This window comes from Plectropomus leopardus, chromosome 18, assembly GCF_026936395.1.
Source record: "Plectropomus leopardus strain MGB_pleo_1.0 chromosome 18, ASM2693639v1, whole genome shotgun sequence".
In the NCBI taxonomy this organism is placed as follows: Eukaryota; Metazoa; Chordata; class Actinopteri; order Perciformes; family Serranidae; genus Plectropomus; species Plectropomus leopardus.
The window spans coordinates 26,968,742-26,991,873 of record NC_142193.1 but is presented as its reverse complement, the minus strand read 5'-3'; the positions used below and the strand labels follow the sequence as shown (position 1 = coordinate 26,991,873).

Below are 23,132 nucleotides of genomic sequence, written 5' to 3'. Positions count from 1 at the left end.
AAAAAAAACAATGGGACTTTTTTTTGGAAAAGTGTGTCCATATTTTGAACTATAATAATTACAATGTTTACTTTTTCACTTTCTGATTTCCAGCACTTGGGAGAAAAGTTTTCTACAACAAAAAAGCTTGTACAATAAAACCTCCATAATTTCATACACACTTTGATTTCCTAACATAATATGCCACTGGCAAAACAAGCTGAGTAGATCCTGAAATTACACCTCCTGTATTTTGTATTGGTAATCAATTTTTAATTGGAAATCATTTTGAATCGAGATTTGAATTGAATCGTGAGATACTGAAAGATTCACACCCCTAATGGAAACACAGTGAAAACTCAAAAAATCACAACCAGATTTGTTGTCTGTTGGCTTCAAACAATGGTCTGCAGGTTGGCATTCGTCTCACATCGGTTACACGCTATTCACGTTCCCATCAACCTCCTGATGACAAAGTCAGCTCATATACTACATCACTTTAGAAATGTTGATATGATACATTTGAAACATCCAAGTGTAATTTATTTGCAGTTTGCAGAAAGGTACAGTGCTAACATTTCCTTCAGACGACTGGGTTGGACTCTAAAATCATCCGCTCAGGTTCGATGGCCACAAAAAAACTCATCACAGTGGCACAGAAACCCCTCCACCAACTAGGTGTTTGGAGGTGTCAGTGCAGACCATCACACAAGTGTAAATGTTTACAACAGCAGACCGCTTTTGTAGCCTCCAGCGTGGGTTCTGCATAGAAGCTGCATACAACCATAAATCAGACTTAATTGTCATTGAGTTTGATGTAAATAGCTCAACATAGAGACAGTGAAAATCAACATACAGGATTGGTTCTTACAGTTAAGAAATACAATAAATTCCAGTCAATTAAAACCCAATCAAGCTGCATACGTGTGTGTGTCTTCATATAAAGGTGTGTGTCTCACCTACGATGGTGGAGAAGCGTCTTGTGGGATCCTTCCCTGTGACCAGCTTGTACAGGTCAGGGTAGTAAAATTCAAGACTTTCCAGAAACACCACATACCCCCGCTCTCCTTTAGTGTGGAGGATGTCAAGTAGACGGCCTGATAGAGGAATTATTAACAAACTTCAACACAGAAATATAAAACTTAAGTCAAGAGAGTGAGAAAACTAAACAGCATGACTAATATATCAAACACACACACACACACACACACACACACACACACGCGCGTACACATCCCTCTACCTACTTGTGCGGTTTGCTTTGGAGACCAGCAGCATGGAGTTGAGGATCTCATCCTCGTCCTGCTCGTCCAGGACTTTGCACTGCCGCAGGTAGGGGGTGAGCTTCGCCGGGGAGATGGTGCGACACAGTTCGTAACGTTTGCAATCCACCTTCTCCCACAGCACCTCCACCTCATCACATGTCCCATTTTCCATCTCGGACACCCTAAAAAGCAGTAAAACTTTATTTATTTATGAAATTTTGCATCGTCACATCTGAATCAAAGAGATGCTCACAGCAGGGGGGCGAGCACTGCAGTCTTATTCAAAACAGATAACAAGGCTGCCATTCTTTGTATTTGTAATATTCAAAAGTTAACTCAACATTGACATTACAAGCAAAGCAGGAGCAGATGTGATTTCTTTTGAGTTCTGAGGCACCACACGCGAAAGTCAGATCCCTTAAGGTAAAGGGAGATTTAAAAAAGAGGGCTCGGAAACACATCTGTTAGAAGTTTTTTTTGTTGTAGCAATGCTATTTCTGAGGGTTTTTCTTCTTCCTGCCTTGAGGGGAAGCAGGTTCAGGTTATCACCATCACACAATTAAGGGTGTAGTTTGAGTTTGAGTTTTGCTTATTTGTATTTCATTGACAGCTTCTTAACTGATGATCTTTCGAGGTGCTGGTAGGTAGGTTTTGTCACCTTTGGATGGAGCCAGGTGAGCTGTTTCACCCTGTTTATGTTTTTTTCCCCACTCTACTTCACCCACTAATAACTGCAAACTTATTTCAAAACTGGATTTTATATCATTTTAAATATTTGTTTTATCTTTGCATGTCTTGTCTGCAATTTTGCTATTTCTAATGATATTATTTTTAACATTTTAAAAACACAAATTTGATGATTTTAGACCTCCCCAAAAAAAACTATTTGATTTGGACTTTAATACCCATGGCTGGTGACTTCACTTGCATCTGAGCCTTTTGACTTGGAAATACTTGATACCTTCCTCCAAACCCAAAGATTAAAAAAAAAGTCATTTAAAAAGTGTGCCATGAATCAGTTCATGTTCCCTTATTTCCTCAATAAACTAACATTAACAGTATGAAAGGATTTAGGATTTGGGGGGTGATTGTAGAAAAAAAAGGACATTTGAAGCCTGAATTGTAAATGCTTGGCAGTGATCGAGCTTTGAAGCATTGTCAGCCTTTGACATTAGTGTTATCTATCTTCTCTGCAAAAAAGCAAATTGTCACTGTGAGCATGTTGCCATGCTAGAATCAGCATTATTCACAGCTGACATGCCCCTTGTGATAAGATTATCTCTAATTATCTGCAAAAGAAGAATGTGAGGCTTCATGAAGCAACAGCACAGACCCAGAGTGAAGCTTTTGGTCCCACACATGCTCCGCTTCTCCCTCATAAACAACAAAAACTTTAACCAACTGACGTCTTTCCATTCACCTCTCCTTTTTTCTTTTTTTTAAAACTTTTCCAGAGACATATTTCAACTCTCTTTATCGTCCTCTCACTCCCACTTGATTTCCCCTCTGTTATCATGTCAAACACACACAAACACACACTCATGTCCATGCATCTCTGGAATATTTGCATGCCTTTGGGCCTCCTACAATCCTGCTTTGTGACTTGCAGCCTACATTTAGGCAAATCGCTGCTGTCTGACACCATCATTCAGGTAAACGCACACATTACACACACATACATTTGCATACAACTGTCTGCTCTGAAAATTTGCACTTGTGACCTCATATGGACACAAACAGATGCATCAGCAATGTCACTTAACTACGGTCTCCTGCTAACTGTGACTGTTTCAGTGACTTTTTTTAACGTTACATCATTACATATTCAAACAGTTCGACCCTCAGACAGTAAGGGAATGTAATAACAAGCTGCTTTTCAAATGCAGTCTAAGGCAGACAGAAATATCACACCATCTCAACACTTGAAGCTATTATTTCTCTCTACAGTGTGTGTATGCTGCCACAGTCACAGCAGATGATGAAACCGCAAGCGATCACACCAACACACACCCCTGCACTCATGCAGAAGTACACCGTGCATGCAGACACACACTCACAGACCCCTTCAGAAACCACATACATGTTTCCTCTTCTCTCTTCTCTTATTTTGGAGTTCATTACCGAGAAAGCTAATCCTTGCTTCCTCCTTTTCAAACCAGATGTGAGTAGTAGCTCTCTTCCTCTATTCTGTTTTAGTCCTCTCAGTCGGCCGCTTTTCTTTATAGTATTGTGGTCAGGGGAGTTGATTGGGTTTTTTAGAGCAGTGCATGTGTGTGTATGTGAGTGTCCTCAGACTAAACTCTGTATTTTCCCCTTTGTTTTCAGCAACTGCAGACTTTAAAGAGGCAGACATACAAACACAGCTATGTATCATCTTGCAAGACTCTGATGCACTAAGCAATGTGATTGTTTCCATTATTTTCTGATGCCCCGCTCCGTGTTTTAACTGTTTACCACCTCGCCTTGCTCTGACTTTATGTCACGTATTCATCACATTCATGGGGTTACTACTAATGGCATTAGCACTCTGTAGACATATTCAGTTATTCTGCTATTTGCAAGTGGAAACTCACACTCATACTGTAAATTATTCAGTGTTTTCAAACACCATTCTATCAACAAAGGACATACAAATACTCTGCAAACAAGGAAAATAAGCTTTCATTTCACCTTAATGTAAGCACATGATGTACAATATAATTACATTTAAACTGGACTGATCCCATGTTTGAAAATGCATCATTATTACTAAAATCAAATTGTTGTAAAAACACCACAGATGTATCATTTGCAACATAATCTTAAGTATTGGTTCTTAACCTGGGGGTCGTCACAGCTTCAATGGTGGGTCGTTTTTTAAACGATACATTTTAGTATTTTGATAATGCTGTAATTCTGTTAAATTCTATTTTTATTATATTAAACTGACAATTTGATTTTTTTGTGACTAGATTCATTAATTGTATTTATTTTTGTTTGTTTATTTTATTTTATGAAGTTACTTTTCTTTTCAGATTTTTTTTGAATAACATTGACAATTTGTTTTTTCCCATATATTTATACTTTTTTTTACTAGATTAATTCCTTTTTGTATCTATATACTTTATATATTTATCATTTAAAGTCACTTTTGTTTTTAGATTTCTATTATATTACATTAACTTTTGCACTTTTTACAATGCATTATACTGAGAAAAAGTTTTTCTTTCTAAATAAATTGATGCATTTTGTTAACATATTTTAAGGTCTACATATACTTTATATGTTTATCGTTTAAAGTCACTTTTGTTTTTAGATTTCTATTATATTACATTAACTTTTGCACTTTTTACAATGCATTATATAATGCATTTTCTTTCTAAATAAATTGATGCATTTTGTTAACATATTTTAAGGTCTATAACGTATTTTTTGCAAAGGCATTCCTTGGTGACTGTTAACGGGCTAAAACTATAATCAGGAACATTTGGGAATAACTTTCTCAGGTGAGCCTTAATGTAATCTGATAATCTGACAGTATCTCACCCCAGATATCAGGCATCAAGATCGATATAAGCCGACTGAAATTATATCTGTACTGGCAAGTGTGCTGAAAAAAGTGACATCTGATACCACTTTTGAAAATATAATGAACCATACGAGAGCACTGACTTTCCATTGTGCATATCAGTTTGTCAAGATCAAACTGTGGAAATGAGAAAATATGAATGATTCCCATGGAGTCTTTTAATCTGGGCATATACACAAGTCATAATCAGATCTGAGAGTATCAACATTTTATGAATAAAAACCTTTGACTGCTGAGATTAACCCTTTAAAGGAATACTTCCCCCCACAAAATGATCATTTGTATATCAATTACTCACCCCATGTTGTGTTTAATTTGTAGAGAAAACTGTTTTTCGTGCCCTCCTTGAACAAAGAATCCAAAACCAGAGAAAGTCCTCGATGAATTGGAGTAAAAGGGGGCAGCATCTAACAACAGCAAATCTACATTAAAACATCAACTATCATGTGAACTCATGTGTTTTTGTTGAAAATAACTAATTAAAACACTTTAACATAAACAGCCTCACACACAGACGAGTAGCACACCTGTGTGTTAACTCTGCTCTTATGCAGAAGTGTTTTAAATGGTGACGTTGTTATGAAAATGCATGTGTTTGGGAAGCACTGAAGCGGATAACTTGGACTGTCCTGCAGACGTTGTAAGAGTTTTTAAACAGATGTTTTCACATGTTCTTGCTGTTGTCAAAAGCTGGCTCCTTTTACTGCAATTAATCAGTGTTTTTGGATCCTTCTTCACTGTGGAGGCATATTTCCTCTCTAACTCATCATAACATGGGATGAATAAATGATATACAGATGATCATTTAGGGGTGAAGGAGTCCTTCAAAGACAAGAAGCCAAAAAATGGTGTTACTGTGAGCTTTTTGGGATCACTAGAGAGTATGAAGTGTTATGCATCCAGGTTCTGACATAACTGTGAGCAGGCTATTACAAGCATTTATTCCAAAAACAATTTAAATGTAAGTTTTAAAAAATAACTTTTTTCCTAAAGTTTCCGTGATTTAGCTGTGTAACTTAATTAACATCTACATTTTTGCGTCAGAAACACCTTGCAGTGCTCTAAAATAACAAGCATGTGATATGATGACACAATGACATGCTAAGCCTTGCATCATGTGCATCCAGAGATGTTAAAGAGTTCATGTAATCTATACTGTTTTGTATTTTCACATAATCTGCAATCTCTACATGTCATTATTTGTATACCAGTTCATTATTTCATTGCCTTTAATTTCTTATTCTATATTTTATTTGCATTAAAAGCTTTTTCTCCTGTAAATACTTAGCATCTAAAAACAGGTAAATATCTTATGTATTTTTGGTTTAGTGTTTTCAGAGAATACTTTAAAGTAGATGTGAAGGTTTACTACTCTCTGTTAGTGATGAATGAGGGTTAATTTTGCTGATGTTTTAGTGGGAATAGAAACTGATTCAAAGTGCTTTTTCCATTATGCTGATATTGTTTTTTGCAGCTAATCTAAATGTCTTGTCTCTCTACAGTATAGTATAACACACATTTTCTTGTGACTCTTTTTACATGATGATCACTGTCACTTAAGCACTGTATGAAAAAAGGTAATTTCAATCCTATTTCCTGCATTTCTACATACATTTAGGGATTATGGGAACCAAAACAAAATACGGGAAATTATTAAATTAGTCATCACACTAAATTTGGAGAAATACTACTACATATACTAAATATGTTACTCCTCTGTAGCATTTTTTTTATTATATCACAGCAAAAACATCAGTTCATTTCACACAACAGAAGCATGTTAAGCACGATATTTGTCCTAAAAAAAAAAAGAGAAAAAGTTGTGTCTTTTCAAAAACATGACTTTGAAAACACAAGGGGGAGGGACATGTCCCAAATGTCCCCAGTGGAAATTTCACCTCAGCATGTATGAACTTGTCTGACAGTGAGCATCATTGTGACCCAGATTTATTTCACTCCAACCGCAATATTCTGCACACGCACACAAACTGGCCCAAAGACTATAAAGTTAACCCTTTATGGCACCCTGTTGCCTCAAGGTAACATACCCATATTTGGCTTTTTACATGCCTACATTACATCATCAACTGTGTTGCAATAAAAAAATAACTAATGGCAATGTTTATAATGTGCCATAACTTTCTGGAGGCCATGTTGAGTCCCTTTTTGGGGCCTTCCCCACATGGTTCAACATCGACTCCCCACAAAAATGGTCTAAAAATGTCTTTTTCTGCCATTTCACAATCTGGAAAAAATGATTCACACTTGAGGCAACATCATATGTTAATGAAAACCTACTCTGACATCTTTTTTAAAATTTTCTTAAATTATATTTACTTGATTAGGTCAAGATATGTGTGGTGAATATTGGGGCAGACATTGGGAATATTCATGTTTAAAATTTACTTTTTTTATAAAGTTGAAAAAAGGGGGTACGATTTGATAAGTATTCACTTCCTCCTACTCCTTTTTGGGGTATTTGTATACTCAATGTGATCAATTGGCATTTAGGTGTTTTTCTTGCTAATATTTCTTTTAATTTTGTTCTCCTATTTTTTTGGCATGTTTGAAATACAGATTTAAATAACTAACTTTGTCTATTTAAATATTTTTTTAAACATTTTCTTACAAACTGGCATCAATATGTGTGGCATACAGGGTTAAGATAACAGTGCAATTATAGTGCAGCTTTCCACTGTTGATGATGTTCCTGCACATTTAACAATTATGCCTGATCTCTGGAGACAAGACTCAGTGATCCTATAGAGGCTGTGTGTGTGTGTGTGTGTCCAGGTGTACTGTTGGTGTACTGGGCTGGGATTGGCTGACCAGCTAGCTGATAGGCAGATATGATTGGTTCAGGTGTACAAACCATCATAAAGGCTCCATTGTGCAGCAGAATAGCTGGAGCTTATAGGAATTTGATATGTGGGCTCTGTCCATGGACGGAGAGGGAAGAAAAACAGAGATCTACTTTGAAGGCTGATATATGCACTTTATATAATATACATCATTTTAAATAAAGAAAAGAGGCAGCTTACTTCAATATCATACTGAAAAAATAGGTTATTCAAAAAAACCCATTGATGTTAGTGATGTGAGCCAAATAAATAAGTGAAATGTCCTCCTTGACTTAAAAACTTGAGATGTACCTTTTCATTGTTTTGAATGAGCTCTCTGGACTCACCAACTATTACATTATTTGACAAACGAATTTGATCATCAATTAATCAGTTTAAGTATTTTTTTTTCCAGAAAGAGTCAAAATTCTCTGATTCCAGCTTGATAAATTAGATTTTTTTCTGTTTTTTTTCCCTCCTCTATGACAGTAAACTAGATATCTTTGGGTGGACAAGAGAAGGCATTTGAGGACTTTAGGAAGCATTTTTCACCATTTTGTTACATTTTACCACACAACTAATCGATTAACAGGGAAAATAACCAGCAATGAAAATAATCATTAATTGCACCTCTAATACACACTGATTGTAAGGTGTAATGGAAATTTGTTCTTGTCCAGAATTTTAAAGTTAATCTTTTTGTTAAAAGGTATCACATCACTATTATGTATGTTACAATATATTTCAGCTAAACAGTGACATTTGAAAATATTTGATCAATACAGTCACAATGAATAAGCAAAATGCAATAGTGTGAGTGCACATAATCTGTGTGTTCTCCCTCACTGGATCCCATTGTCTTCTGCACCTGCTACAGGAATCCCAAACATTTGGATGATGCCAGATAATGACTCGGAGATGACAAGAGTCCAGGTTTTATGTTACGGAACTAATAAATTCTTTCATTTGCAAGCCAAAAACATGTCAGTGAAGAGAACACAGCGTTCATTAACCACATGATCTGCAGATAAACAACATTCAGATACACAGAGTGCAGGTGCGAAACTGATTTTCGGAGAGGATTTTACGCACACACTATTCAGCGTTTGCACCTTAACAACTTTTAAAGGAGAAACGTCCAAGTTGATGAAGTTCCTCTGAGAGTCTGAGAGACTCGGACAGATGTGTGTTTTACTCGCACAGAGTGACTGCTGCGGTGAAACTGGGCGTAATATAACTTCTCGGCATCTCATTTTGTTCTCATTCAAAGTGGCGCACGTTTACAAGCCTGTTCGGCCACTTTACCATCACATTTCTCTATAAATGAACATATTCGCCAACATGCGTAAACACAAGGGATATGATTCGAGTTGTTTTGCCTACCTGAGATGCGGGGAGTTGTCTAAAGGGAGATAAAACTTGGCCAAGGTCCGACGGTTTGTTTTGTTTTTGTCTTTAAACCGGTTGGTTCAGCATTAATCCAAAACAGAGGCTCAGGTTGTCTCCATTTATCCAGAAGAGAGATGACTTTGAAAGTAGGGTGAGTGAAGAGCGCACTGTGGCCCCTACTGCCTCAGATAAAAGATAGAAAGAAAGCGAGAGAGAGAGAGAAAGAGAGACAGAGAGAGACAGAGAGGGCGGAGGCGTGAGCTCAGATGGAAATAACACGTTCACAGCAGAGAAGGTGAGGAAGAGCGCAGCCCTGCAGCCTCCGCGACTTGCTGTCTCACTTTGTGCTCTGCGTCTGTCTGCAGGTGCACTGTGACAAACTGCTGTCAAAACACAGCCAAATTCTTTAAAGCAAACATAATTCAGTAAATAAAATATCAGAAGTTAATCCAATACATTAAATCTTATTTTTCTTCCGGCAATTTCACAAACTCAAATGCATACACAACAAAGTTAGCACCATGTTTTAGCACCACACATTACATGAGCCATTGTTTTGTTTCTTGATTACAGAGTGAGAATATTCAATAGCAGACATCTTTAAATTTTTTAATTTTTTTGTCATTGATCAATCAATTGCTCTGTGGGCTTAATCTCTCCTAAAATACTATAATTTTTTAATCCATCCAGTTTTACACATTAGAGGTCCAGTATGTAAGATTTAGAAGGATATAAGACTGAATTAACTATGTTTTCTTAAATTTATAATCCCCAGCGACTAAGAATCATGGCGTTTTTGTTACCTTATATTGATTTATTGAGCGATTCCTCATCCACCGCCATGTCTGCCATGTTGTTTCTACAGTAGCCCAGAATGGACAAATCATAAACTCGCTCTTGATAGGGCCATTCATATTTTTGTGTGAAATTCTGCTTCACCCTTGGCACACAGAAGATGTTCAGTTGGTTGCAATCTGCAGCCTCACCACTAGATGGCACTAAATCCTGCATACTGGACCTTTAAAGACTGACAAAAGAGCATTAGCAGCTCATGCGTTGCATCTTGGGAAACACATTTATTGTTTTTTGGGTTTTTTTTGTTGAGAGTTAGATGAGAAAAATGATACAACTCTAATGTTGAAACACTGAATACGAACTTACAGCCACCAGGCGGTGACTTTAGCTTAGCATAAAGACTGGAAACAGGGGAGTCTACGTAATCACCAACCTGCTTCTCTAAATCTCAGTTATTGTGAGAACAATTAGAACTAAATAACAGAACAAACTTGTTTGTTTAATTCGTGCAAAACTAAAGTGTAAAATTTTAAGCTGTTTCTGCTCCTGGACCACACATATCCCCTCGTCAAACGACAAAATGTTGACTTTGAATTTCAGTTTTATATGAATTTAGCAGGCGAGATGTAACTAAATAATTCCTGAGATACAGAGGTGTTGGTAGGGAGATTCTTTTTACCTTTGGGAAGACGCAGACGAGTTGTTTTGACCAGGGGTGCACTGTCAGGAGAGAAAAACCAGACACGTTTCCACTCAGAAAATTAGGAAAAGGGGTCCCCGATGACCACTCATATTGGCACATTTTGCAATGACAACTATAAACCCCTTTACACCAACCATAAAGGAACTACACTTGTGCACCACCAGTGCCTCCAAAACCCTCCTAGATACCATATGATACCCTGATACTGCTAGTTAGGAAGGCAAGCTAGCTTCTTGTAAATGTCATACATAAGTTATGATTTTCAGTAACCACCATGGCCTTCTTTGACTGGGGCCCCCAGAGTCCTGGATTGCCACTGGTTTGCCATTTCAATGCTTAATATTAACCAAAATTGCTGGTTACAGCTACAAATTTACCCCACAGAAGTCAGAGTAATCTCAATCTCCTCATCTAACTCTTGACAAGAAAACCAATCAGCATATTTCGCAAAAAAGTTGAATTATTCCTTTAATGGAATCATGCATGTTCTTGTGACTTGTGTTAATTAATCTGCTGTCTTTACTCTCTAGATTTTTCTTTGTTTTTTATTAAGCTGAGAACACATTTTCTCAAAGAGGTACTGCTGATTGTGTGACAACTGTTGATTTTAGCACCACTGAGTCTCTTTCGATCTAAGTATACTAGGAGAAGAAAGAGCTTTTTTTTTCTTTACAGTGAATTGCGTTCTGCTGCCACATCAGTTCAATTTGTTTGCTTCCCATCCAGCTGAGCTCAGCAGTCTCATCCTCGGCTTTGCCTTTCCTTTCTTTTTCACTTCCCCTCTGCGCTACCTTTGATGAGGTATCCATTGAAAGTGATATAGACATCTACGTCGTCGCTGTAAATTGCGTTCTCCCTCTCCCTCTTGTACAGGCGCACCCACACCTCGTCCTTCAGCTCCAGCTCCAGCATCACGCTCTGACTCTGCATGATGGAGCGGTCGCTGGGCTGGGCGTACACGATGGCCTGCTCAGTGTCGTTGTGCATGATGTGCAGATATGTCTCTTTGAAGTTCCACGTGTGGATGTTGATGTTGAAGAAGTAGATCCCCGGGACGTGGCAGAGGAATTTCCCACTGAACATGTCGAAGTGGTCGTCGAGGTTGACGAAGACCGTGTCAAACACGAGTCCCTGGTAGGACTCCAGGCTGTGGAGGGATTTGCGGCGGCCGACAGAGAAGGCGGAGTATTGGACCTTGCAGGGGTCACCTGGGAGACCCGCCTGGCCCTTAGAGCCCTTAGAGCCCATGGGGCCTCTGGAGCCTGAAGGGCCCTCTGGTCCAGCTTTACCTGGAGTTCCTCTGTCGCCACGATCTCCTTTGTCACCTGTCAGAGTTGAAGAATGTGCTTACAGAAGCCACATTTCTTTCACTGGTTCAGTTTGATTCAAAATAACTGCTGATGTGTGTCGAGGTTGCGTGTTGGATAATTGGGTATAAAGGCTGAAGCTTTCTTTAAATTATTCAGTGGTTGTAAAACTGAGTTGTAAAAAAACAAATTCATTAAAAAAAGATATAGTTAAGTATGTAAAAAAGAAAGACACAGTATAATATGTAAATTAATTATAAAGTCATAGTATGTCAAAATGATTCATAAAAATGTATTGTATGTCAAATATTTTAAAAAACCCTGTAGTATCATTTTTTAAATAATAAAAAGTCATAGTATTTCCAAAACATTAAAAATAAATAATAATTACATTAAAAAAATATAATATAGTATGTAAAAAAAATCGTAAAAACTCTGTAGTAATTTAAAAATATATTTTAAAAAAATAGAATGGTATATAAAATAATAAGAAAGTAATGTAAAGTATGAAACAACAAAGTCACAATATAGTATGTTAATAAAATCAAAATACTAACTAACAAAAAATCCTAGTATATAATGTTAAAAATTATTTTAAAAAACAAAAGTCATAGTATAGTATGTAAAAAAATCATAAAGGGGTTTAAGTATAGTATGCGAAAATAAAAATCATAAAATATCACAATATAGTATGTCAAAAAATACAGAAAAAGTCTATTATGACAAAATAATGCAATGAGAAGTCATATTATTGTATGTCAAAAAAATCATGAAAAACCATAGTATAGTTTGTAAAAAAAAAACATATAAAAGTTATAGTAGAGTATGTCCTAAAAAGTAATAGTTTAGTCAGTTAAAAACATTTTTTACAGCATTATTTAGAAACTATTTAGCCATTATGGGGGACAAACCATGAGAAAAAGTGATCGCAAGATGAAAATAGGTTATGAAAGATTATTTGGGGGTCTGCAAATGCTGCTAAGTGTCATGACCACAAATAAGAAGTTGTACCTTTGAGGATCGTCATGTTGATGTAGGTCCGGATCTCTGGCACGTGGCTGAACCCTCCAGTGGGAGGCTGGGCTCCGCTGCCCTCTGCTGGCTCCAGAGGATCACAGCACCGCCTGCAGGGGACCGGAGGAGCACTCGGAGGAGGCACCGAGGCCACCAGGGAGACGAGGGACAGAAGGACGAGGACACCCAACATCGTGTGCCTAGAATAAGAACAGACACTGTCAGATGGCTGCAAGAGCCTCAAACTTTTGGACTTTTTAGCTTTGATATAATTTTCTGCTGGTGAGTCTGGATGATGGTGATCCAATCGAATCAATGTGAACCAAGTTCACCAATTAAAACGCCCAATGAAAATGCTAAAATATGGACTCAGAGGGTATAAAGTTCATTTCAGGGTATGATTTTTTTTGACATACTAAATTCTGACTTTTAAATTGAATTTTACAAACTATACTAAAGACCTTTAATGATTTATTTTTAAAAAAAACCTTACTGCAATAAATTTTAGGACTTACCAGACAGATCACATTTTACAAATGTATTTGACACACTAATAAAATGATTTTTTATTGCTTTTTGTGAAAGACTATATTGTGTCAATTTTTAAATGGACATTTTTGTTTGTTAGATTATACTATGGCTTAATTAACATACTATGACTTTTTTTTCTTTTTTAGAAAAATATACCATGACTTTTTTTAAAAAATGTTTTATGACTTAGTATAAAATAATTTCTTAATATTTTATGGAATAGTATACTTTTTTTTTTTTTTACATGATTTTTTAACATACTATAACCTCTTTAAATGATTTTTTTGACATACTACACTATGACAATTTTTATGACAAAATATAACATGACTTTTGCATAGTTTTGTGACAATATACTGTGACTTTTCTATATAGTATTCTATGATTTGTTGGTCTTTTTGATGTATTATCCATACTGACATACTATACTATGACGACATTCTGTTCGATAACATTTTTCATTTGTGGTCGACTAACATGACCTGTCATGTTCATGTCACCATGGTCTACAATCCTGCTGACAAACAAAAAACTGAAACAAAAAATAACCTCCATCAGTTCATATAAGGACAGGGAAATCCCCAGAAGCAAAGAGGTTTCTGGTTAATTTACAAAGCATATGTACTAGCTGAAATATCAGTTGTTCAGCAGCTGCTCGGAAAATAAGATCATTTTGTGTCCTGGATGTCATTCGCAGATCAGTGGGAAAGAGAAAAAGGAATCTTCTAGTCTGGGCCAAAGAAAACATTTTTCACCCCAAAGAGAAGAAACAGGAGTCAGGAATGGTGGGATGAAAAAGAAATAAATAAAATTAAGCATTCTTACAATAAAACAAACATTATTCATGAGTTGGCTATGTACTCTCAGTGGCGTTTTACTGTTTGCCGAAATAAAATGCCATGGAAGATTTCTGGCCTCACACATCCACAGAGCTGACTCTGCGAGGTCAAATAGTGTCTCAAACACTCACTAATGCACTTTTCATCCAAATCCCAAAGTAAAAAAATAATGGGAGCAGGCACGCATACAAGGACCTTAAATCACCTGAAATATTACCCCGCAGGCAGCCCATAATTTATCCCTAATTAACTCCGGAAAGGTTGACTCCTCACAACGGCTTATTTTTATCCAGAGAAAGTCGGTGGAGTTGCTTTTTTCGACACAGAGAGCCAAGCTGAGTAGTTTTCAATGGAAATATGATGGCTGTCTGCCAGACTCTCCGTGATCAGCCACTCTGGGTGTACTCTCACTGGAACAGCGTGTGCTGCTGTGTTTAAACAGTACCGCTGTATCCATACTAACTATTGCCCTCTTCATACACGGCTGGACAACTCAGGAAAGCACCACAACGTAGATAAATTAAACAAATAAAAAATGAATTCATCAACAGACAAAACACAACTTAAACTGATGCAGTTCAGGAGCGATGGCATTTTTAAGCTGGAACAAAGTGTGTTTTGTGCTCTTTACTCTATTTTACTGTCTTTACCGTAAGTTACAGGTTTATTGGGTACATATGTACACCCTAATACAATCCATATTTTAATACACCACAAAGAGATGCAAAATGCAAACAAATAAGGTGACTACAAAGAAATGCAAAATGCCTATAAAGAGATGCAAAACAACTACGAAGAGATATGAAATGTCTATGAAGAGACGCAAAACAACTACAAAAAGATACAAAATGCAGACTCAAGATGACTACAGGAACATGCAAAATGCAAACAAAGATCTGCAGGATGACTACGTAGAGACAAAAAACAACTGAAAAGGGAGGCAAAGTGCAACCAAAGAGGTGCAAGAAGACTACAAGGAGATGCAAAGTTACTACAAGGAGACACAAAATGACTATGGTGACGCAAAATATCCCTGAGATGCAAAATGCAGACAAGGAGACGCAAGATGACTACAAAGAAATGCAAATTGACAACAAGAGATGTAAAATGCCTCAAAAGAAATGCAAAATGCAAATTGGCACAAGATGATTAGAAAGAAATGCAAAATGATTACAAACTGACAAAACAGGACTGCAAAAAGATGATAAATGTAAACAAACTGATGCAAAATTACTACAAAGAGATGCAAAATGAACCATATGATGCAAAATGCAAAGAGATTCAATACGGCTGGAAAGAGACGCAAAATGACTACAAAGAAACATAAAATGACTACAAAGAAACGTAAAACGACTACAGAGAGACGGAAAATGATAAGAAACATGCCAACATGTTGTTTTTTGCCTCTTTCGGTCTCCTATGAAGGGGCCCTCTTGCATGTTCAGGGGCCCATTGTCTCATTATCGGTCCACAGACACTTTTTGCAGCGCCGTTTGCTTCACCTTAAGAAGTTAGATTCTAAACAGTGTTTAGAGCTGTTGCAGCTGTTGAAACTATGAAGAGAGAGTGTCCTGTGTACACTGTATGTTTTCCATACTCACAACTATGTGCACTAGCAAAATGTATGTGTGTGTGTGTGTGTGTGTGTTCTGCAGCTGCACAGTCAACATTCAATCAAAATATTATTGTTGGTCCTCATGGTGTTTTATCTAGTGTCATTCATCTTGCTGAAATCTGCTGCCTGTGTAAAGTTTCTGTTGGGATTTCCAGACTGAGGTTCACACACTGACCAGAGGTATTACATAACTGGTTTTCACAGAAAACCCCCTTTGAACTGGAACCTTGTGCATGAAGTAGACAAAATGCGGATTTCTCATCTTTCTGGAAAATATTGTCTGGAGGCAGCTTTGCATTTTTTCTTTTTTTCCCCCAAAAAGTAAATACATTATTGTTCCGATTCTTTACATTATTTTTGAAAGTTTGTTGCAGTCATGAGTAGGTATATTAAAAGTGAAAACGAAAACGGCATACTTATTAGGCAAACTTGCCATTCACTGTTAAAGAAGCCTGGTTTTACGCAGTCTCGTGCACCCCGGTGCAGGTCCGCTCGAGCGCAAACGGAGCTGCAATTAGGAAATGGTCGTTAACTGTTCATGATAACGCTCCCGTTCACTCACGCAAACAGCCGACTGGCAACTGAGATGGTTATCTGAATGAGTCTCACCTCGTTCACGTGTCTGCAGCCGCGTCAGTCCGCCGGGGAGACAGAGGACGGAGGAAGGACAGAGAGAGTCCTGAGTCAGCAGCCCTGTCTGTTTCTGTGTGAGATGTCTCCTACAGATCCCTCCTAGTTTCACGCAGAGTCAAGCAACAAGTGTCTGCCCGCGTATTTGACGACAACATCTGGGGTTGACGGTTATCGCTTGTAAAAGATGACCCGCTGACCCTGAGCTGAAGACACAAAACTGATGCAACTATTAAAGACAGTCATGCATTTTCTGTTTCCTCGACTGGATGTAAGCATCAATGTACAGTGGAGCTCAACATGCGTGCATAACTCTGGTGGACCACCCTGCAGAGTCTTATTACAAAAATGTCAGTAAACTCCTGGTCGTTCCCCCCTGGGTTTGCATTTCCTTTGTCCTAAATTCCTCCATTCCTTAGTCCTTCCTATCTGTGCAGCTGCAGAGAGAGAGACAGAGAGACAGACAGAGAGACAGACAGAGAGAGAGAGGGGCTATAATCTTTATTTCCAAACCTACATTAAGGCTGCTATGTTCTGCTTCAGGTTTGATTTGGAGAGCGGCAGTGAAATGTGAATATAGGACAGAGTATAAAGAATACATTGAGAGAGAAAGTGCAGTAAAAAAAAAAGAAAGAAAGAAAAAAAGACGTAAAGCACGAGAGCAAAACCAGACAGAGGAGGAACTTCGAGCTCTGGGCCTCCAGGGTGAATGTTGCAGGGTGTTATGGGCTTATCCCTCCATAATGAATCTCTCACATGGCTACCAAAGTAATCCACATGTTCCTAAATCAACATCAGTAACACCAGCAGTTCACACTTCACCATGCAGACCAATGAAAACACAAAATTTCATTATCAGATTTCAGAAAATCAGCCAGAGATTATGCAGACTTAAAACATGATGGATTTGCTACCATTTGGCCTCAAAAATGTTATTGACTCAACACAGAACAACACGCTGAAGCTCTGGACCAAAAGCCAAAGAAAATGAGCTGAGCAGAGGTGTCGTTCGACACATATGTACACAAATAAGAGGAAACCAGCCCAAGTTGACTCTTATATATAAAAATCAACCAGTGTGAGAGCCTGCGGACGGACAGAGAAGGCCATTTAGCAGCACCGTACAATGTTCAGTGGCGTATGCGGTATCTACAGCCGGGAATAAAACATAAAGCACAGTGGCACACAGCACTGATCAGGTGCATTCATAAAAACGTAGATCACAGTAGTCAAACAAAGGTAAAAATGTTGCTGAAATTAAGTGTTTCCTTGAGTGAAGCGAACTTCACTCATTTGAGCTTCAGCTTAGAAACAAGGTTATCACTGTGAGGTTTGAAGGGTTTGGTCCGTAATAATACAAAGATTCTCAGCTGTTCACTATTTCACAATAAAACTTAAAGGAAAGAGAGAACTCAGAAATAATATCCACACACACAAATGCATCCATTGTCTCCATACTGAAGAACATTAGAGGATGCAGAGGCGGCTGAAATGACTCCAGCTATATTTCATGACCCCGTGTTGCCATTGTTTGCATACAGAGCTCAGTCCTGTCAGAAAATAGGAGGAGGATGAGGCAGAGTTTGTGCACACGTGTAACATGAGCACAGCTGTTGAACATTACTGCCTTTGCGTCCCGAGGGTCGAGGTTTCATTGGCTGTGCTGCAGTTACATCAGGAGAACATTCCTCTAGTTTTCCGGCCGATGTAAACTATTAAGAGTCTCGTCCAAAGCCACCTGATGCTATCTGTCTGTAAACATTTACTATCTGCTGTCTTTGGGAATCAGGCACTCATTTCCCAGCGCAGCTCATAATTCAGCTGCCTCCCTCTGTCTGTCTGACCCCAGTAATCCTCCCTTGGTGTTCTTTCGGGTCGCATTTTATTTGGAAGCATTGCAGCTGTAAATCAGAAGTCTCATCTATTTTATGAGCTCCAGCAGCAGCATCTCACAGCATCACGCCGTTGCATGCATGGAATTCTTCCTTTTTCTGACCTCGGACTAATGAAAACTGCCCTGACCCTTGACTTTCCAGGTGAACCATTAGGCCTTCTGGGTGTGCCGACTGCTGACCAGACATTTGCGCTCTCTTGTCCTAATAAATGTTGACTGGAGACTTTTGTACTCTGAAGCAGAATTGTATTTCTTCCCCTGTAACCCCACCCTCCAAAAAGCTAGCAAAAACATATTGTTAGTGGCAGACATAATCATGGGATGTTGAAAGTTGAAAACCAGAGACGGGTTGAAATTTGAAACCAAAGAGCATTCTTGTGGTTCAGCTCAAGAAAAAAAAAACAGAGAATGGACAGTTTGTTCAGAATATGAACAAATCTGAAGCTGAGACCATGAACAACCCAAATTTTCACAAATATATATTTTTTTCTGTTCTTATTTTAGTTAATATAACTCTTAATACTGATATCTATTACTTTGATTTCTTATTTGAAGTTATGTCTGTCCTTACACTGCTGCAACAACTGAATTTCCTTCCTACTGTATCGTATTGTATCGTATCGTATCGTATCGTATCGTATCGTATCGTATCGAAACATATCATATAGCATTGCGTCATATTGTATTGTATCGTATCGAAACATATCATATCGCATTGCATCATATTGTATCGTATCGTATCGAAACATATCATATAGCATTGCATCATATTGTATCGTATCGTATCGTATCGTATCGTATCGAAACATATCATATAGCATTGCATCATATTGTATCGTATCGTATCGTATCGTATCGAAACATATCATATAGCATTGCATCATATTGTATCGTATCGTATCCAAACATATCATATCGCATTGCATCATATTGTATCGTATCGTATAGTAATGTATAGTATCATGATGTATCGTTATCTATCTTATTATGATGCATCATATTGTATTGTAATGTACTGCACTGTGATGTATTAAATTTTATCACTCCGCAGTGCACTGCAATGCAACGCAGCGCAATGCAACGTATTGTATCATATTGTAAATTATGTGCTGACAACCAGAAAACAATGCCAATACAAAGTCAATGAGGATCGTTTGTCGTGGTGGACGTACATATTAAGTATAAAGAACGAGAGGTGGTGGATAGGTCAAACAAACACGGTCTTTCAACCAGGAAACTACTGTTTGCGTCCCGTGTGAAATCGTAAGTCAAAGCAGTAACTTGACTTTTCCTCTTTAAAGTGCCAAATGTTTGCATCTACACGTCTTTTTTGTAAAAATGGTGAAGAAAAACAACAGCTTTTGTCTATCTGCCCATGGAGGTCGTGACTGCTGTGTCTCCTCCTGATGGCAATGATCTAGCTCTCTGTCTCTGCTCCACATGAAGAGGGTGAAACAAAGTGTCAGCCCGACCCCACATCCTCCCATTTCTGTGGCTTAGATCCAAAACAAGCCCTTGCGGTTTTTCAACAGAGTGTACAAGGTATGTTTTTCATTTTCACTCTGTTTTACGTACTCTCTCTCTCATGGCTAGCTGCATGACAGCCTCCTCTGTGATTGACGGAGCAAACAGAGAAATTTTAATAGGCTGAGACAGCTAAACTGCCAGCATACTCAACAGATAAAAATAATATCCACTGAATGAGGGCAAAGGGGGGGCGAATGTAAAGTGACTGAAATAGTCTTGTTGTTGCACAACAACAGCAACACTGCACAGATATAACAGGAGGAAGAGGAGGAGGAGAAAGAGGTGGACGACTCCCTCATTCAGTTTGTTTGGTTTTCTACCACCTAGTGGCAGAATAAACAAAGTGCATCAAAATACTACAATCTGTGTGACATAATAAAAAATGTAATTCACAATAACCATCACAAGGGGAAAAATAACAGCTCAGACAAAATATTACCCATGAGTGGAAAACCATTCAGCCGCTTGGTACTATTCTAGAGTTACTCAAGTAAAGTTAGTAAGGAGAGTATTTCCATTTTCTGCTACTTTATATCTTCACTCCACCACAATTCAAAGGCAAATTTATTCAACTTCACATAATATCCTAGCTGGTGTTTTAGCTACAGCGTCACCATAAAGTAGACTCTTACAAGACTGGGAGATTTAAAAAAAAAAACAAGATTAAAGACTTTTTGCACATTGAATGACACTTGTCTGGCCACTGAATGCTGCTAATTTTAGTTGTTTGATGTAAATTGGCTGATTGATTATAAGTCTTTTGTTTGTTCTTCTTCTTTCTTTGTTGTTTATTTTTAACTTTTTGCTGTTGTGACCTTAGACTTGAATATCAGCGGGACTATTCCTGATTAAGATTTAAAAGTCAAAAAGTCAAGATTTAAAACAAGTTAGAATTTGATGTTATGGAGACATTAACATTATGATGTTTTGCAGACATTGGTTTTGTTCTCCAAATGTCGTCTTTCTATGTCACGATGATGTTTGCACGAGACATTTTGAGGACACTGAATTTTTTAAATTTTGGTTTCCGGTTGAACGCAATGTCTCTTTGGAACAGTGTAAAATGGGATTTGAGGTATGTTTTCCTTTCTTGGTTTTAGTTTGCATTTTTATTATTATTATTTTTCAATTCAATCTATTTTAGGTTCGTTTTTTAAATTGTGAAATGCAGCAAACAACAAAAAAGTGAAAATAAACACAACATACAAACAGTCAAGAGAGACAATGACACAAAACAAAACAGGGATACAGCGCAGACTCTGAGGTACGTTTTCATTTTTGTGTCAGAGGTGTTACTCAGTCACACATTTCCATAAATATCTACATCCAAAGATCTTTATTATTGTACTTACATATTTTTGTTGACACTTGCTTTGGCTGGTGACCAGGTGGGAGATTTAGCAGGAAAAGGACAAACACAGATAACCCGGATAATCTGGCACCAAAATCAGTTTAAAGGTTTAATAATGAAAATAAAGTGAGAACAGGGAGTCCATAAACAGCCAGAAAGCAATTAAAAAGAGCACGAACGTTAGAAAACAGGGAACACAGGAGAAAGCAGAGCACAGGAGGAGGGAGGGAGAGTGTGAACGAGGCACAGGTGACTGCGGGCAGACGATCTTAAAGGTGGGAAAACACACATAAGCAGGAAATTAAGTTGACAGTAGTTTGCAGGGCTAAATTTATAAGCCGCATATAAAACCGGCTGCAAAATGAAAGTGATTCACAGATTAAAGGGTCAGCGTGTAGGATTTAGGGGGGTATACTGACAGAAAATTAATGTTTTCTTTATTGTATAATGGCCTTTAAATAAGAATTGCTGTGTTTTTATCTTCAAATGAGGTGTTTATTTCTACGTAGAAAACAGGTCCACGTCTATAGAGATCGCTGTGTTGCACCGCCATATGTCTACAGTAGCCCTGAATGGACAAACCAAACACTGGATCTAGATAGGACCAGTCACTTTTTATTGTCAGCTACAGTCAGCATCCCCTCTGAGACCAGAGTGTGGAACAAACTGCTTTTAGCTGTGTTTTACTGATTTAAATCACCTGGTCCATTTATTTTGGAGAGGAAGAGACCTCTGCGGAGAATTTGGGTGAAAACCTCCCTGAACAATGAACACTGAATGAAATTCTTATTGGTTGAAGTTTCAGCTTTCTGCAATCTGCAGTTCTACCCACTGGATGCCACTAAATCCCTCTAAATCATACACACTGCTCCTTTTATGCATCAGCAGTGAGAACTGCATAACACAAAATACATTACCTTGAACGCAAAACAGAGCTCTTTTTTCTTTAGTGTTGTATTGCTACAATTACTTTAATTAAAGATGTGGGTAGATCCTCCACCACTGCCAAACACGGCTTATTTTTACCTAGTATTAGTGGTATTTTGGCTCATTTTCATTCCTCTTGTTATTTTTATCAGATGTTTGAGTACAGAAACAAAACTCAGCAATAAATAATTTTCTGATTCTGATATTTTGTATGGTTATAGGCACGGTTGTGATTTCACTTGTGACTTATTCTTAATATGTGTATCCTTTAAGTTTTAATTTTTTTTTACCCACGTGTAGTTTTGTACAACTCACAATGCATTTGTGACATGTTTAAAGTAAAAGTTGAGCTTATTGTGACTAACATAGAGTCAAAAATCACTTGAATACTACTTAAGTTTGGAAAAATAAGACAACATTAATAAAATATTTAAAAAATAGCACCAAACGGGGTCAAAATAAGCACCCATTGTCTTGGTTTTTGTGGGTAAATTAGTTCTTTGCATGTATAATATACCTAAGGTAGTGAGTATATCTGCAATCTTGTAAATATTTTGTGTTTTTGTGGTGTGTGTTATCTGTTGCGGTACTTTACCTAGAACTGGAAAGATGTTACCGACAGTTTATTGCACAATTTTTGAATTTGGGTCACGATGATAGTTACAAGGCACTCAGCACGTACACAAAAGTGCTCTCTTTATTACAAATATCGCTTCTTTTCTATGTCACTGTTGTAATTCTGGTTTTGGTATGAAGCGTATCATTTTAAACATGGAAAGAAGAAACAACTTGTGCTGTTTCTTTCTGACATGGCTAAATATCATAAGTTCTCTGTGAGGTGAGCGGATGTTGCTGGTTGTGTCAGACTTAAATGTCAAACCACACTCTAATACACACGCTCACTCTCACACACACACACACACCGCCAGGACCACCTCACAGGACATGTAAACACTCA

The 23,132-nt window shown here is 37.7% G+C and overlaps 2 protein-coding genes across 5 annotated transcripts in view; both read right to left on the bottom strand.

Moving 5' to 3' along the window:
* card11 (caspase recruitment domain family, member 11) overlaps positions 1–9,176 on the bottom strand; it is a 26,099-nt gene extending 16,923 nt beyond the window's left edge. For 2 of the 3 annotated variants that reach the window (XM_088091194.1, XM_088091195.1), the window contains exons 1-3: positions 5,111–5,348; positions 1,227–1,426; positions 939–1,076 (exon numbers count right to left, since the gene is read on the bottom strand). In XM_088091194.1, the coding sequence (XP_087947320.1) occupies positions 939–1,076; positions 1,227–1,426; positions 5,111–5,115 (343 nt within the window). In that variant the 5' untranslated portion in view covers positions 5,116–5,348. Of the gene's footprint in view, positions 1–938; positions 1,077–1,226; positions 1,427–5,110; positions 5,349–9,035 lie in introns of those variants that run through there. The other variant, XM_042504206.2, reaches the window with a different exon arrangement.
* On the bottom strand, positions 6,521–23,132 carry c1qtnf6a (C1q and TNF related 6a). 2 transcript variants are annotated; one of them, XM_042504209.2, is made up of 3 exons: positions 21,249–23,132; positions 12,858–13,060; positions 6,521–11,864 (listed from the first exon to the last, which is right to left on the bottom strand). In XM_042504209.2, coding segments are annotated over exons 1-3 (759 nt in total). In that variant the 5' UTR covers positions 21,251–23,132; the 3' UTR covers positions 6,521–11,310. The 2 variants fall into 2 exon arrangements, with proteins under 2 accessions (XP_042360143.2, XP_042360142.2); XM_042504208.2 differs by lacking the exon at positions 21,249–23,132 and adding an exon at positions 16,455–16,854.

Excerpts from the sequence above, each read along its gene's own strand:
- c1qtnf6a (XM_042504209.2), bottom strand. Across the intron at positions 11,865-12,857 it reads CAACATGACGATCCTCAAAG|GTGACAAAGGAGATCGTGGC; the intron begins GTACAACTTCTT and ends CAACTCTGACAG.